Source organism: Leptodactylus fuscus, chromosome 3 (assembly GCF_031893055.1).
Source record: "Leptodactylus fuscus isolate aLepFus1 chromosome 3, aLepFus1.hap2, whole genome shotgun sequence".
NCBI lineage: Eukaryota > Metazoa > Chordata > Amphibia > Anura > Leptodactylidae > Leptodactylus > Leptodactylus fuscus.
This window is the reverse complement of record NC_134267.1, coordinates 103,097,117-103,111,888: the sequence shown is the minus strand read 5'-3', so window position 1 is coordinate 103,111,888 and position 14,772 is coordinate 103,097,117. Positions and strand designations below refer to the sequence as shown.

Sequence of the window (14,772 nt, the reverse complement as noted above, 5' to 3'; positions counted from 1 at the left end):
CTCTGTGGACTTTGCTTGAAAAGCACTGAGGGAAAAACCATGATACGTTGTCCCTGCATCTTTTCTGCATCACTTTTTTTTGCTGCGGCCCGCTACATGGGACCTTAGCCTTAAGCTGGCACCACATTGAAATGTCTGTAAACACCATTTTTTCAGGTAGCCAAACATTGAGGTTGAACAGTGAAGAGGAACACAAAAGCCTAATTTTATCTACTAGTCAATCACTATAGTATATGTGTCCGCTGCTGCCCCCTGAGGCTGAGGGTATATGTGGATCATTTTAGTGTCAGGAACGCTAAGACAGTAATGCCATACCTTCTGGAAAATGTATGAGTGTTCCCTTCATGTATAAATAAAGTGATGTCACTGTGTATATCAGTTTTCAGATGACAGGATTCCTCAAATCTCTTGGGATGATTTATGCAATTGAAAAAATTAACAACTTGAATTTTTTGCCTGGACTTACCCTTGGGTATGAAATTTATGACACATGCTCAAATGCTGGAAAAGCCCTTCAAGAAACCATAAGACTAACTAGTGAATGGGAACCACCAGCAGATCACTTTAGCCAACAATGCAATATAAGCGCGAGACCATCTGTAAAAGCTGTGATAGGGGCTCTTTACTCAGAAGTTTCCATTACCATTGCAAGACACCTGAGCTTTAAACTCATACCACAGGTAAGTAGTGTTGGTCAGTCTATTCATAATAGTACATAGGATATCCTAGAAAGAAAGTGCACAAATGTGGCAAGAGTGAATTTTCACTTGATGATATTTATATGTTGCTACAAATGAACTAGAATTATATGTGAAACCTTGGCAAGCATGCAAGTAGTCATATGAGTCATATGTTTGTATGGACCGGTCTTATAACATACAATACAACTGTATTCAGACTAAATTGCTGATAGTGATGATCCCATCACAGAGAACCCGTCTGCAATGAGAGGTATCTCCAGAGTCCCATGGCAAAGAGATGACTTCTTGTGCCCAGTACCAGCAGATATGATCAGATGGGTTACAAGAGTGACAAACACTGCTTGTGATTAGCTCCTTGTTCTGGCTCGTAAATAGGAGGCCCCATCTATGAAGTCCATATACTTTGATGAATAAGATTAGTGGGGCTTGGGGGAGGCAGGGCTGCGGTCTCTGGTCCACTAACACGATGAGCTCTACTGAGGACTATCACAGAGAGCCATGGTAAAGCAAAAAGCCATAGGCTTCGGGCAGCAGTCCACTTTAGGCCACACTGGGGGCTACAAACATTGCTCTGCCAAAGGCAGCGTAATGACATCAATGCATCACGATACCTGTACTGGAATGCTAATATCCTGTCTGAGGTCCCAGCTTCTTGGTGATAATAGCAAAGGTGTTCTTTCTTTGGAGTACTCACTTATTAAGTTATGCTGGCAATGGGGGGCATTGTTAGGTTAAACTGGGAGTATTATTTAGTATCTATTTATTGTAATTATGACAATATTATAATGCTCGACACATTGTGACACTGTCACATCTTTGCTGCCTTTGTAGACAAATGCCCTTTAACAAAGGGAATAGTAACCAGTTGTCAATGTATTCATGCATTTCTAGGAAGGATAACAGAGGAACTGCACAATACAGAGTTCTTAAAAAACATGAATAGTGCAGTTGTGAAACTTATCCAGATACGATGTACTATTTTTTACATTTAATGCATCCAGTATGATTATACTTTGTGACATTATGATTGTGTCCAATTACATACATTTCAGTACAGAAACCACTAACCTATTTTTACTGTCCATTACACAGATCAGTTATGGTTCATCAGCAGAGATATTGGGTGATAAACATCGGTTTCCTTCTTTTCTGAGGACTGTTCCAAATGAAATATACCTGACCAAGGCTTTATCCATACTCATTAATAAATTTCATTGGAATTATGTGGGAATAGTTTCAAGTGATGATGACTATGGCCGCTCTTTGGTGGAGAATTTATCAGTGCAGTTAGACTTACTCGATATTTGTACAGCATTTAAGGACATGATACCTGCTGATGTTGGTGACCAAAGAGTCCATCAGACGATTCACAGCATCATTGGAAGAATAACAGGTTCTTCAGCAAATGTCATCATTTTGGCATTAAAAGTGTCACTGGTTGTGGAAGTACTTAAAGAAATTGTAAAACACAATATCTCCAGAACATGGATTGCAACTGACCATTGGTCAGACTCTCAAGAAGTTGCTAAAATGATAGACATTGACAATATTGGTTGTGTAATTGGTTTCTCTTTTAAACATGGAGAAATTCCAGGATTCAGAAAATATCTTCATACTTTAGAGTCAAGGAATCATTCTGAAAACCCTTTTATTAAAGAATACTTACAAATCCAATCTAGATGCTTAGATGCATACAAGCACAGGCAGTGCTTACAGGCATCTAATAGCTGCACTATATCTGGATCCATTCTAGAAGAGTCTTATCTGAATTGTTCTGAAGACAATATCTATTTACAAAGTGATGACTACCTTGAAAGAAGCATTGAGCCTGATAGAGCTTACAGTACATATTTAGCAGTTCAAGCCATAGCAGAAGCTATAAAAAATCTGTTGTGTTCTAATGGCAGCTGCATACACAACACAACATTTCCTCCATGGCAGGTAAAGTATATCTATATATACATATATACTATGAGAATGTGACAGGCAGGGTGCTGGAATCTCACTATATCTTTCCCAGGTTTTTAACTTATGTGTGATCCAGTTTGGGTCTTGAGTAGGTCTCAGCTCCAGGTGTGAATCCTTGGCTCATTACCAGACCAGAAAAAGGCTGCAGATTCTGCACTCCAGGGCAGATCCATAGAGTGAGAGGAGGCGTCTGGGTCTGTCCTGTAACCCTGAGTCCGGTGATACATTATTGTTCTTGTGGCTGGTAATAAGCCAAAAGTATAGGTAGGTAGGTTAATATTACCGTTTAGTTAGTCGCTCAGACGAGCAGGTTTTTATTTTGTTTTTGCCTGAAGTTAAGGCTGAATTTTGCGTTTTTATTGTTTTGCTCATTTTATGCCTGTGGGGGGCTAATAATATCTTATAAAAAATTGTGTATAGAGGTGGGGACTGAGATTCTCTATCTGTCCAGAGATGAGCAATTTGGAGACTTGCCAGACTGGTTATGTAAATACTATGCTCTGTGTATTGGGTGATGCTATCGTACAAAGGGTGGTGACAGATCGTCTGGAACCAGGGGCATTGTTAGGAAAGGATCAAAGACCAAAGACCCTTTTAAAAGATAAAGGGACAAGAGAAGGGTAATTAAGCTAATTGTCTCCAACAAGGATGTCTATTGTCTTTAGAATACCATGAGATAGACAACTAGGGTGTGTATTTGAGACATGTGCTGATGGCTGCCATTTTGATTGATACCACGCAGCCACCATGCGGTCACTGACTCCATTTTAGAGTAGGAGCTAGCCCTCAGGGGGGTGTGACCTCTCTCCAGTTTCTTATCCAATAGATATGCATCAGGGCTATTGTTACAAACTTCTCCACCAATAGATGTTAGGCTAATTATACTAGCCAATCCTGTTCTGTCTATGCCATGTGATATATACTTTGTTCTAGCCACCATTAAACAGAACTCTTTTGATACACCACCATCTTGTGTCTTAATCAGTTCTCCAGGCTTAAAGAAGATGGCTGCAGTCCATCTAGGCCTGTTAATTAATTTTCCTTTACAGACAGCATATCTCTGGGGTATTATGATTCCCCCAACATGCCTGAAGTCAAATTTTATTTATTTTCCTGTTTTTTGTCTTTTTTCAAAATAAACCAGTTTGCTGCATATTTTTTGTCCCTGTCTTGACTGTTTGGGTCCGCACCTCTGCTTCTACCGAGTTACCTTCCCCACTATAATATATATATATATATATATTGCAGGCAGTTGCAGAGATAGGAGAAGGACACTGAAAAAAATAAAGATCCTTCTTGATCTTGCCATGGATTCTGTGGTTGATTTGGATAAAATTTGGCACATAGATAGTTTGTAACCTGGATTAACACATAGGCTACTTTTTATCCCGGTAAATGACATGGCTTCACGACTGTTATGAATTTATGTTCACATACTATATTATACTGCTCTTGGCAGCAACTTATCTCTGCTAATTGGAGGTTGCTGATAAAGCCTGGTCTGTTATCTCTCTATCAGGGGTCTCCCGCTGATCAACCTTGGTAATCTGGGGCTGATCACTGGAGGAAAGCTGAGCCGAGATACTAATCCTTTGCTTTGGTATTCCACTTTGGCGAGTAAAATGAAAAGAAATCTGATGCAGAGGTCCACATCAAATTCCTCTTCATTTTGTGAAGTATGAACAGGCCCTTACAGTCTAAATATGGGTTTGGAAGAAATGATAGGCCTTATCTCTGTCTAATCCACATGGTCTGACATCAAAATGTTCGAGTTATACAAGTAGGTAGTGGTTAATAAAAAAAAAAATCTATTGATGTGTATAATAAAGGTTTTTGTCTAATACTTTCCTTTTTTTTTTTTTTTTTTACAGCTGCTCCAGGAGGTAAAGAAAGTCAAGTTTTCTGATAACAATGAAACTGTTTATTTTGATGGATATGGAGATTTCAATACTGGATTTGATTTATTATCTTGGCATAAAATCAATAATTCAATAGAATTTATTGTTGCTGGGGTGTATGATATTGATGAAAATGACATCATACTTAGCAGCTATGATATTATTTGGAACACACCTAATAATGAGGTACAAAGTAATGTTTCTTATTGTTTATACATCTTGTCAGACAACGGCAAGTCAGTTTATTGATTCATCTCTACTAATGTTACAGAATAAGTTCGGAGATAACTAGTGCATTGGACTTTAATAGCAGACACAACTTTATATTCCTTTTTAACAGATTCCAGAGTCAAGATGTTCAAAGTCTTGCAGCCCAGGAAAATATAAAATTCATTCCAATGTGAAATGCTGCTATAACTGCAGTCTATGCCCAGAGGGTTACTACTCTGATGCTTTTGGTAAGTTTCCACCTAATAATATAGACTGACATTTTACATTTAAATTACTATTCACTATTTTGTATTGTTGCTATATTTCAGATATATATTATGTGTTTCTTTTTCATTTTGCGGCAGTACAGATGGGGTAAATTGTCCTGCCTACTTCTCCCTAGGATGGGCCTAGGTAGCAATGAAACAGTTAATTAGCATATTTGATGGTATAAGAACCACACACACACACACACACACACACACACTACTCCCTTGTGTTTTATTTGTCCTTGTTTTTTCCTATGTATGGCCCACAGAGTTGATCACCTCTGTAGAAAACCCTTTTTCCAGCAGATGACTTATATCTCCTCAAAGATCCAATGAATAGCCGAGCTGACATTTTTCTGAAAACGTATATGTATCTCAAGCACCTTTATCTAAAGTCTCCAAGGCAGCCTCTGAGATTATGGTTAAGTCAGCTGGGAAGAGATAGTCAAGATGGTGTTCTAAGAGAAGAAATAATGGAGCAGCTTTGTTCACTTAAAATTGCTGCATATTTTTCTGCAGTTTTTCCCTTGGATGCTTTAAAATCGGCTGCAAAGAATCTAGCAGTTACTAATGCAAGATGGGTTTCAAAAAAGCCTGATGTTCAACATGCTTAAAGTGCATATTAATTAATGCTACGACAGACGGAAAATTTTCTGGTCATCCTTTGGTAACAAGATTCTTCAAAGTGATCATAAATTGAGACCTGAGGTCAGACCACCTGTAACTATCTGAGATTTTTTTTATTGTTCTCAGTGCCTTGATATCTTATCTATTTGAACCCATTCAAGACATGGACCTTAAATGGTTATCATAAAAAGTAGCTTTTTTGATAGCAATGACATCTGCTGGGAGAGTTGCAAGTCTTATCTTCGAAAAGGCCATATCCAAGAATTCTACCCAATGGAGTGCTATTGAGAACTTTGCCGAGTTTTATACCAAACGTTCCTTCTTTTCAGAATATCAATAAAGAATCCGTTCTACCATTCTTCTATCCTTGTCCTGAGATGGAAGAACAAATACATTTTTACACAATAGATGTTATGAGAGCCATTCTGGCCTACCTGGAGAAAACCAAGAATTTTAAGAAAGAAGAAAATGTATTTATTCTTTTTTCAGGCTCTAGAAAAGGAGCGAAATCTTCTGGATACATTGGCCACATGGATCAAGTCCACCATTTCTGAATCCTATAGATTAGCAAATATCCACAGCAACCTCTTGGGCTTCTTCCTCTACCCTCATCAAACATTATCATCTGGACATCTACTCCGAGGGTCCAGCCTTTGGCAGAGCAGTACTTAATATGATTTTTCTAAAATGATGATCTTTCCCCCATAGGTAGTTAGCTAGGTCCCATCTGTGCTGCCGCAGAATGAAAAAGAAATACAGGATTGGGTCTTACCTGGAATTTTACTATCTTTGAGTTCAAGGCAGCACAGCAAACCGTGCCAACTTAATTTAAAGGAAAGAACTTATCCAGTTAAAACACAATAAATTAGTGTAAGAGGAGTGTTCCTATACTGTCAGTTATGCTAATTAACTGTCGGTATAGCTACCTAGGGCCTGTTCTAGAGGAAATAGGTTGTACAACTTACTCCATATGTGCTGCCTTGAACTCAAAGAAAGCAAAATTCCTGTTAAGCCTCAATTTTGTATTTACATTATATGTATTATGTTATGTTATGAGTGTGTTGAAGATCAGCATGAGGGAGTTCCCGCCATGCACAACAGTATTTCTTATTGACACATATGGTGTTATCTTCAATAAGGAAATCAAATGCTGAAAATTAACATTAAAGGAATCAAGATTAAGTACAAACCAGATACAGGTTCAAGAACTGCCTTATACCACCAGTAAACTGACAAAAACCTTCTTACATTCTATAAATGGGCTTCTTTGCCAAATTTGGGTAATTGTAAAGAGCAAACAGATATATGTAACAGGGCAAAAATCGTCAGCCATATGACTTTTTCTATATACATATACCCAGGGGACTAACAAAGACTGAGCCCCGTAGTAAACTTTTGACTTGGGGCCCCCCACAGCATAATGCCGCCTTTCCTGGCCCGCACACAGTATATTGCCCCATTTACACACACTGTAATGTTTCAAAATGGCCTCCAGACAGTATAATATCTTGTACTGGCCTCTCCTCATGGTATCATGTTCCACAGTGACCTCTCTTTACAATATAATGTCCTATAGTGGCTTCTCCATGCAGTATAATGTGCCATAGTGGCACCTCTGTACAGTATAATGTCCCATAACAACCCCTCCACTCAGTACAATGTCCCATGGTGGCCCCTCCTCATAGATTGTAAGCCCTCGCGGGCAGGGCCCTCTACCCCACCGTGCCAGCCGATCACTGTTAGTATGATATGTACCTGTATATTTTGTGTATTGTATGTAACCCCCAAATGTAAAGCACCATGGAATTAATGGCGCTATATAAATAAACAATAATAATAATAATAATAATAATAATAATAGTATAATGTCTAGAGATGAGCGAACACTAAAATGTTCGAGGTTCGAAATTCGATTCGAACAGCCGCTCAATGTTCGTGTGTTCGAACGGGTTTCGAACCCCATTATAGTCTATGGGGAACAGATACTCGTTAAGGGGGAAACCCAAATCCGTGTCTGGAGGGTCACCAAGTCCACTATGACACCCCAGGAAATGATGCCAACACCTCTGGAATGACACTGGGACAGCAGGGGAAGCATGCCTGGGGGCATCTAACACACCAAAGACCCTCTATTACCCCAACATCACTGCCTAACAACTACACACTTTCCACATTCAAAAAAACCTCTATCAAAGTGGGAAAATACCTGGAAACCTTCTTTACTCCCCAAATGGATGGACACAAACCCCAATTTAAGCTCAACAAACAGTAACAACCACCCCTTTAAATCACGTTCCCCATGACAACCACAAATGGAATAGGCAATGGGAATTCCAAAAGCCCTCACCCTTAACTGTCATTTTGAGTGTGTGTGTGTGTGTGTGTGTGTGTGATGTGGTAAGACCTTCCAAAATTCACTTTTCTAGCCCTTAACATGAGCCCTTCCAAACAAAGTTACATGACCTTAAGCTGAGCTACCAGCAGAGATTGAGGCCCTTGGCATGAGTAGAGCCTTGCACCAGCAGTGTTTTTGGCACTTAGGGTGAGTTGAGCCTTGTACCAGCGTGTGTCCCTTAACATCAGGCGGGCCCTAAGTTCTGCGCTTTGCACAAAAGTTCCACATTAACTAGGCTGAATGGTACAAAGATTAGTAGGCCCGAGAACCAGGAACAGGTCTTGCAATGGCTGTCGGATAACGCTTAAAGCACATTGTCCACCAGCCAGTCAGCCTCTACCTCTTCTTACCCAACAGTCTTGTCCTCCTTCCACCCAAAATTCCCAATCTTCTCAGAACAATAACCCCAACTGTCCCTGCTCCCCAGAGCTGTTCTCCCTTCCTTTGACTGTACCGCAACCTGCCCCTCCATTTCGCGATTCCACGGACCTAACAGACGAGTATCTGTGTCCAGATGCTCAAACACTAGAGTCTCCTCCATTCCATCTCCGGTCGATTTGGTGGCGGATGACCAGCAACCCACCCTCATCGACGACGATGAGACACAGTTGCTGTCAGGGCAGCCAGTTGACATGCGCATTGTGCAGGAGGAGGAGGCGAGACAGGAGTTGGAAGAGGAGGTGGTGGACGACGAGGACACCGACCCCACCTGGACAAGGCAGATGTCAAGCTGGGAAAGTAGTGTGGATGTTGAGGCAGGTGCAGCACCAAAAAGGGTAGCTAGAGGCAGAGACATGTCCAGAGGCAGAGGTCAGCTGCTTTGCCGAAGCCAGGCCAGACCCGGAATGTCCGAAGATGTTCCCTTTTGTACCCAGCCCAGAAAAACTCCCCCATCGAGGGCACGTTTCTTGAAGGTGTAGAGTTTTTTCAAGGAATGCGCCGAGGACAGATATAGTGTCGTCTACACAATTTGCCTCTCGAAATCGAGTAGGGGCCCTGAGAAGAGCAACCTGTCCACCACTTCAATGCACCGTCATTTGGAATCCAAGCAATGGAATCAGTGGCAGGCAGCAACGGCAGGACAAACGTCGCCCGCCGTTCATGCCACTGCCTCTGCTCACAGTGCTGGCGATGCACTCCAGAGGACGAGCCAGGACATCACTTCATCTGCCTCCGCCACTTTGTTGACTTCTCCCTCATCCTCCCCTGTTTCTGTCTTATCTCCTTCTCCTGCACCATCAAAGGCACCATCAGGCGCTTCTTTACAACAACCCACCATCTCTCAGACATTGGAGCGCCGGCAGAAATACACCGCTAACCACCCACCCACGCAAGCCTAGAACGCCAACATCGCTAAACTGCTGGCCCAGGAGAGGTTGGCGTTCCGGCTTGTTGAAACTCCCGCCTTCCCGGACCTGATGGCAACTGTGGCACCTCACTATGCCGTCCCTAGCCGTCTCAACTTCTCCCGGTGTGGCGTCCCCGCCTTGCACCAGCACGTGTCACTCAACATCAGGTGGGCCCTTAGTTCCGCGCTTTGCTGCAAGGTCCACTTGACCACCGACACTTGGACAAGCGCCTGTGGTCAGGGATGCTGCAGTGCTTATCTTTAATGACAGGCAGGGTGAATGTGGTGGAGTCTGTTCCCTGGGTGCAAACTGGGGTGGCCTATCTCCTCTCCCAGGCCAAAATTCATGGCAGGAGTAGACTGAAACCCTACGACGCTGCAACCTCCACCACAGCTACTAGCGGCAAACGCTAAAACACTGGTGTGGGGAGACGTCAGCAGGCGGTGCTGAAGCTCATCAGCTTGGGGGACAGACAGCACAGTGCCTCCGAGGTCAGGGATGCCATCCTGGCTGAGATGGCATTTTTTTTTCCCTGCTACACCTGGGGCCTGGCATTTTTACGCCTGTGATAATGGCTGGAACCTGGTAGCGGCTCTGGAGCTTGCCAGCCTCCAACACGTTCCATGTTTGGCCCACGTCTAACCTAGTGGTGCAAAGTTTTTTAAAAACATACCCAAATGTACCGAAGCTACTGTTGAAAATGCGGCGCTTGTGCGCCCACTTTTGCAAGTGCACAGGAGTCGCTGCTAGCCTAAAAACACTCTAGCAAGGCCTACATCTGTCCAAACACAGGCTGTTGTCCGTCATTCACACACGCTGAAACCCTACAATACCATATCTTGAGCAGGGTGTGTGAGCTGCACAGACCTTTGATGGAGTTCCATCTACAAAACCCAAGGGTTCCTCAAAGTCAGCAACCAAAGTTTCTGCACCATGAGTTTCCAGGGGTGGCAGAGTTATGGCTAGGGGAAGAGGCATGGATAGGGATGATGTCTAGGGGCAAAAGCAGTGTGGATGTGGAGGCAAGCTAAGCAGGAAAAACTGGGGGTACAAGCTAAGGCATGGACTGGGGTGATGTCTAGGGGCAAAAGCAGTGTGGATGTGGAGGCAAGCTAAGCAGGAAAAACTGGGGATACAAGCTAAGGCATGGACTGGGGTGATGTCTAGGGGCAAAAGCAGTGTGGATGTGGAGGCAAGCTAAGCAGGAAAAACTGGGGGTACAAGCTAAGGCATGGACTGGGGTGATGTCTAGGGGCAAAAGCAGTGTGGATGTGGAGGCAAGCTAAGCAGGAAAAACTGGGGGTACAAGCTAAGGCATGGACTGGGGTGATGTCTAGGGGCAAAAGCAGTGTGGATGTGGAGGCAAGCTAAGCAGGAAAAACTGGGGGTACAAGCTAAGGCATGGACTGGGGTGATGTCTAGGGGCAAAAGCAGTGTGGATGTGGAGGCAAGCAAAGCAGGGAAAATGGTGGCTAGAGGCAAAGGGATGTCCATAGGCAGCAAGGGCAAAGATGCAAAACTCTCCCGTTTCAAGAATTTTCCTGACTTGTTTCCCCACAAAACATTCCTGGGAGGAGGGCTGAAACACCACCCTCCTCCTCCTCCGCTGTTAGATTTACCCCAGCTACGAGCTGAAAACGCTGCAACACTGGTGTGGGGAGACGTCAGCAGGCTGGGCTGAAGCTCATCAGCTTGGGAGACGGACAGCACACTGCCTCTGAGGTCAGGGATGCCATCCTGGATGAGATGGCAATTTGTTTATCCCCGCTGCCCCTGGGGCCAGGTTTTTTAGCTTGTTGGAGGGCTCTGGAGCTTGCCAGCCTCCAACACGTTCCATGCCTGGCCCACATGTTCAATGTAGTGGTGCAATGATTTTTAAAAACATACCCCAAATTAGCTGAGCTAAGGGTGAAAGTGCGGCACTTGGACACCCACTTTCCCAAGTCTACAGTACCTGGAGCTAGCCGCAATACACTCCAGCAAGGCCTACATCTGCCTGAAGCACCTACTGTTGTGCGAGGTCACCACACGCTCTAACCCTAGATACCGTATGTTCAGCAGGGTGTGTGAGCAGCAGAGACCTTTGATGGAGTACCAGCTACAAAACCCAAGGGTTCCTCAGAGTCAGCTCCCTCACTTTCTGCACCATGAGTTTCCATGGGTGGCAGACTTATGGCTAGAGGCACAGGCATGGATAGGGGTGATGTGTAGGGGCAAAAGCAGTGTGGATGTGGAGGCAAGCTAAGCAGCAAAAACTGGGGGTACAAGCAGCCGGTGACATCATCACTGACAAGCACAGCTGTCTGTCAGCTGACAGGCTGACTTTCACCAAAATGAACAGACAATGGATAGACTCATCATATACATGTCAGTTACATGACAAATTTAGTGCAATTTGCAAGTCCAAGATGGTTTGGAGATCTGCGGAGAGGAATCTCACCACCTCTTGCGGGTGCCATCATTTGGAAGGCAAGCCCTGGGCTCAGTGGGTGAGAGCAAGCGCAGGATAATCGTTGTTTGGCCTGGCGGCCACTGCCTCTTCCACTGTTGACAGGGCTGGCGCTGCAGTCCAGACCAGGAGCCAGGACACCTCCACATCTGCCTCTGACACTTTGGGGAGTTCACCCTTATCCTCACCTTTTCCTGCCATTTCTCCTTTTGCCCGCGCCATCATGCGCCTCTTCCCAGCAACTCCCCATCTCCCAAGCCTTTCATTTCATGCTAAAGTACAGCGCAACCCACCCACATGCCCAAGGCTTCAACGGCCTCATCTCAAGAAATCTGGCCCAGGAGATGTTGGAATCCCGGCTGGGGGACACTCTGCCCTTTTTGGGCAGAGTGTCTACTGCGCCACCGCACTGTGCCGTCCACACCAGCACTTTCCCCCAAACATGAGGCGGTCCCTAAATTCAGCGCTTAGCCCTAAAGTTCCATGTGACCAGTTACGAATGGACAAGTGCATGCGGACAGGGATGCTACCTTTCAATTTGGGCACAGTGGTTGAATGTAGTTGAGGCGTGGACCGGGTCGCAAAATGTGGTGGCCTGACTTGTCTCCCCACACAACATTCCTGGGAGGAGGGCTGAAACACCACCCTCCTCCGCTGTTAAATTGACCCCAGCTACGAGCTGGAAACGCTGCAACACTGGTGTGGGGAGACGTCAGCGGGCCGTGCTGAAGCTCATCAGCTTGGGGGCCAGACAGCACACTGCCTACAAAGTGAGTCATGCCATCCTCGATGAGACGGCAATGTGGTTTTTGCCACTGCACCTGGGCCCAGGCATGTTATCATGTGTGATAATGGCCGTAACCTGGGATTGGCTCTGTAGCTTGGCAGCCTGCAACATATTCCATGCCTGGGCCACGTTTTTAACTCATTGCTGCTAATCTTTTGAAAAAGGTACCCCAATGTTCCTGAGCTACTGGTGAAAGTGTGGCGCTTGTGCGGATAGTTTTTAAAGTGTATAGTTGCCGCTGCTAGCCTCTATGCACTCCTACAACGCCTGTACCTGCTGGAACAACGGCTGTTGTGCGACGTCTCCACACTGCTGGCACTAAACATATCATGTGTTGAGCAGAGTGTGTGAGCAGCACAGACCTTTGATGTAGTTCCAACTCCAAAACCCTCGGGTTCGTCAAAGTCAACTCCCTCAGTTGCTCAACCATGAGTGGCCATGGGTGGCAGACTTATGTGAAATCCCATCCCATCCATTGCACTGGACACGAAACATTAGCATGCGCTCAGCACAACTTCGGATATGGCAGATGCGTTAAGCAGGGTGCAGGGTACAACACAGACCAGGCCCGAGCACCAGGAACAGGTGTTAGAAATACTGCAGCATCTGCCATTTCCTTCCAATTTTGGGGTTTTGGACCCGCCACCGACTTGTCTGGACCTAAGTGGGGATCATGAGACACAGTTGCCATCAAGGCAAGCTGTGGTCATGTGCGGTTTGCAGTAAGGGGGCAGTGCGCAATTGGAAGAGGAGTTGGTGGATGACGAGGCCACCGACCCCACATGGACAGGGGTGATGTCTAGGGGCTAAAGCAGTGTAGATGTAGAGGGAAGCTAAATCAACAAAAAACCTGGGTAGAAGCAAAGGCATAAACTGGGGTGATGTTTAGGGGTGAAAGCAGAGTAGATGTGGAGGGAAGCTAAGCAGCAAAAACAGTGGGTAGAAGCAAAGGCATGCAAAACTCTACCCTGTTGGAAGACTTATTCCTAGGTCTGGAACACGTTAATGGCCCCCCTGGACAAATTACTGCCACTCAGGGGCCTAGTGTCACCAGGAGGGACAAGTATAGGCGCATGTTGTGGGAATACCTGGCCGACACCAGCTCTGTCCTCTCCGATCCCTCTGTGCTCTACAGCCTAAACTTATTTTCTCATCTTTTTTTCTGAACTGCACATCTCTTGCCTGCTTCCTTTGGGATCTTAGAAATGGTGGTCCACTTCCACAGATGGTAACTTCAATAGACAGTGTAACGGGAGTAGCTGAGGGATCGCTGTCTTAACCACTTTTTGGCACAAAATTAACTTCCAAAGCCAAATATGGTGCAAGTATATGATGCAAGGACACCTACACACCTATCTCTGACACATTGGGGAGTTCACCCTCATGCGCCCTTTTGGCCTGCACCATCATGCGCCTCTTCCCAGCCACTCCACATTTCCCAAGCTTTTCATTGCAGGCAGAAGTACAATACAACCCACCCCCATGCCCAAGCCTGTAACAGCCTCATCGATAAACTGCTGGCCCTGGAGATGTTGGTGTTTGTTTATGCTTCTGGAGACCCAGGCCTTCCGTCAGCAGATGGCAGCTGGGGCACCTCCCTATGCTGGGCCTAGCCGTTACTACTTCTCTTGGTGTGCTGTCTCTGCCTTGCGCCTGCATGTGTCCCATAACATCAGTCGGGCCCAGAGCTCTGCGCTTTGCTGCAAGGTCCACTTGACCACCGACACATGGACAAGCGCCTGTGGTCAGGGATGCTGCAGTGCTTATCTTTAATGACAGGCAGGGTGAATGTGGTGGAGTCTGTTCCCCGGGTGCAAACTGGGGTGGCCTATCTCCTCTCCCAGGCCAAAATTCATGGCAGGAGTAGACTGAAACCCTACGAAGCTGCAACCTCCACCCCAGCTACTAGCGGAAAACACTGTAACACTGGCATGGGGAGATGTCAGTAGGCCGTGCTGAAACTGATCAGCTTGGGGGACAGACAGCACAGTGCCTCCGAGGTCAGGGATGCCATCCTGGCTGAGATGGCATTTTTTTTTCCCTGCTACACCTGGGGCCTGGCATTTTTGCGCCTGTGATAATGGCTGGAACCTGGTAGCAGATCTGGAGCTTGCCAGAC

At 45.3% G+C, this 14,772-nt stretch overlaps 1 protein-coding gene across 1 annotated transcript in view; it reads left to right on the top strand.

Moving 5' to 3' along the window:
- The first annotated feature begins 386 nt into the window (after positions 1 to 386).
- Positions 387 to 14,772, top strand: part of LOC142198492 (G-protein coupled receptor family C group 6 member A-like) — a 28,873-nt gene continuing 14,487 nt past the window's right edge. The window contains exons 1-4 of the mRNA XM_075269527.1: positions 387 to 680; positions 1,794 to 2,642; positions 4,541 to 4,753; positions 4,908 to 5,025. Coding sequence (XP_075125628.1) covers positions 387 to 680; positions 1,794 to 2,642; positions 4,541 to 4,753; positions 4,908 to 5,025 — 1,474 coding nt within the window. The remainder of the gene's footprint in view (positions 681 to 1,793; positions 2,643 to 4,540; positions 4,754 to 4,907; positions 5,026 to 14,772) is intronic.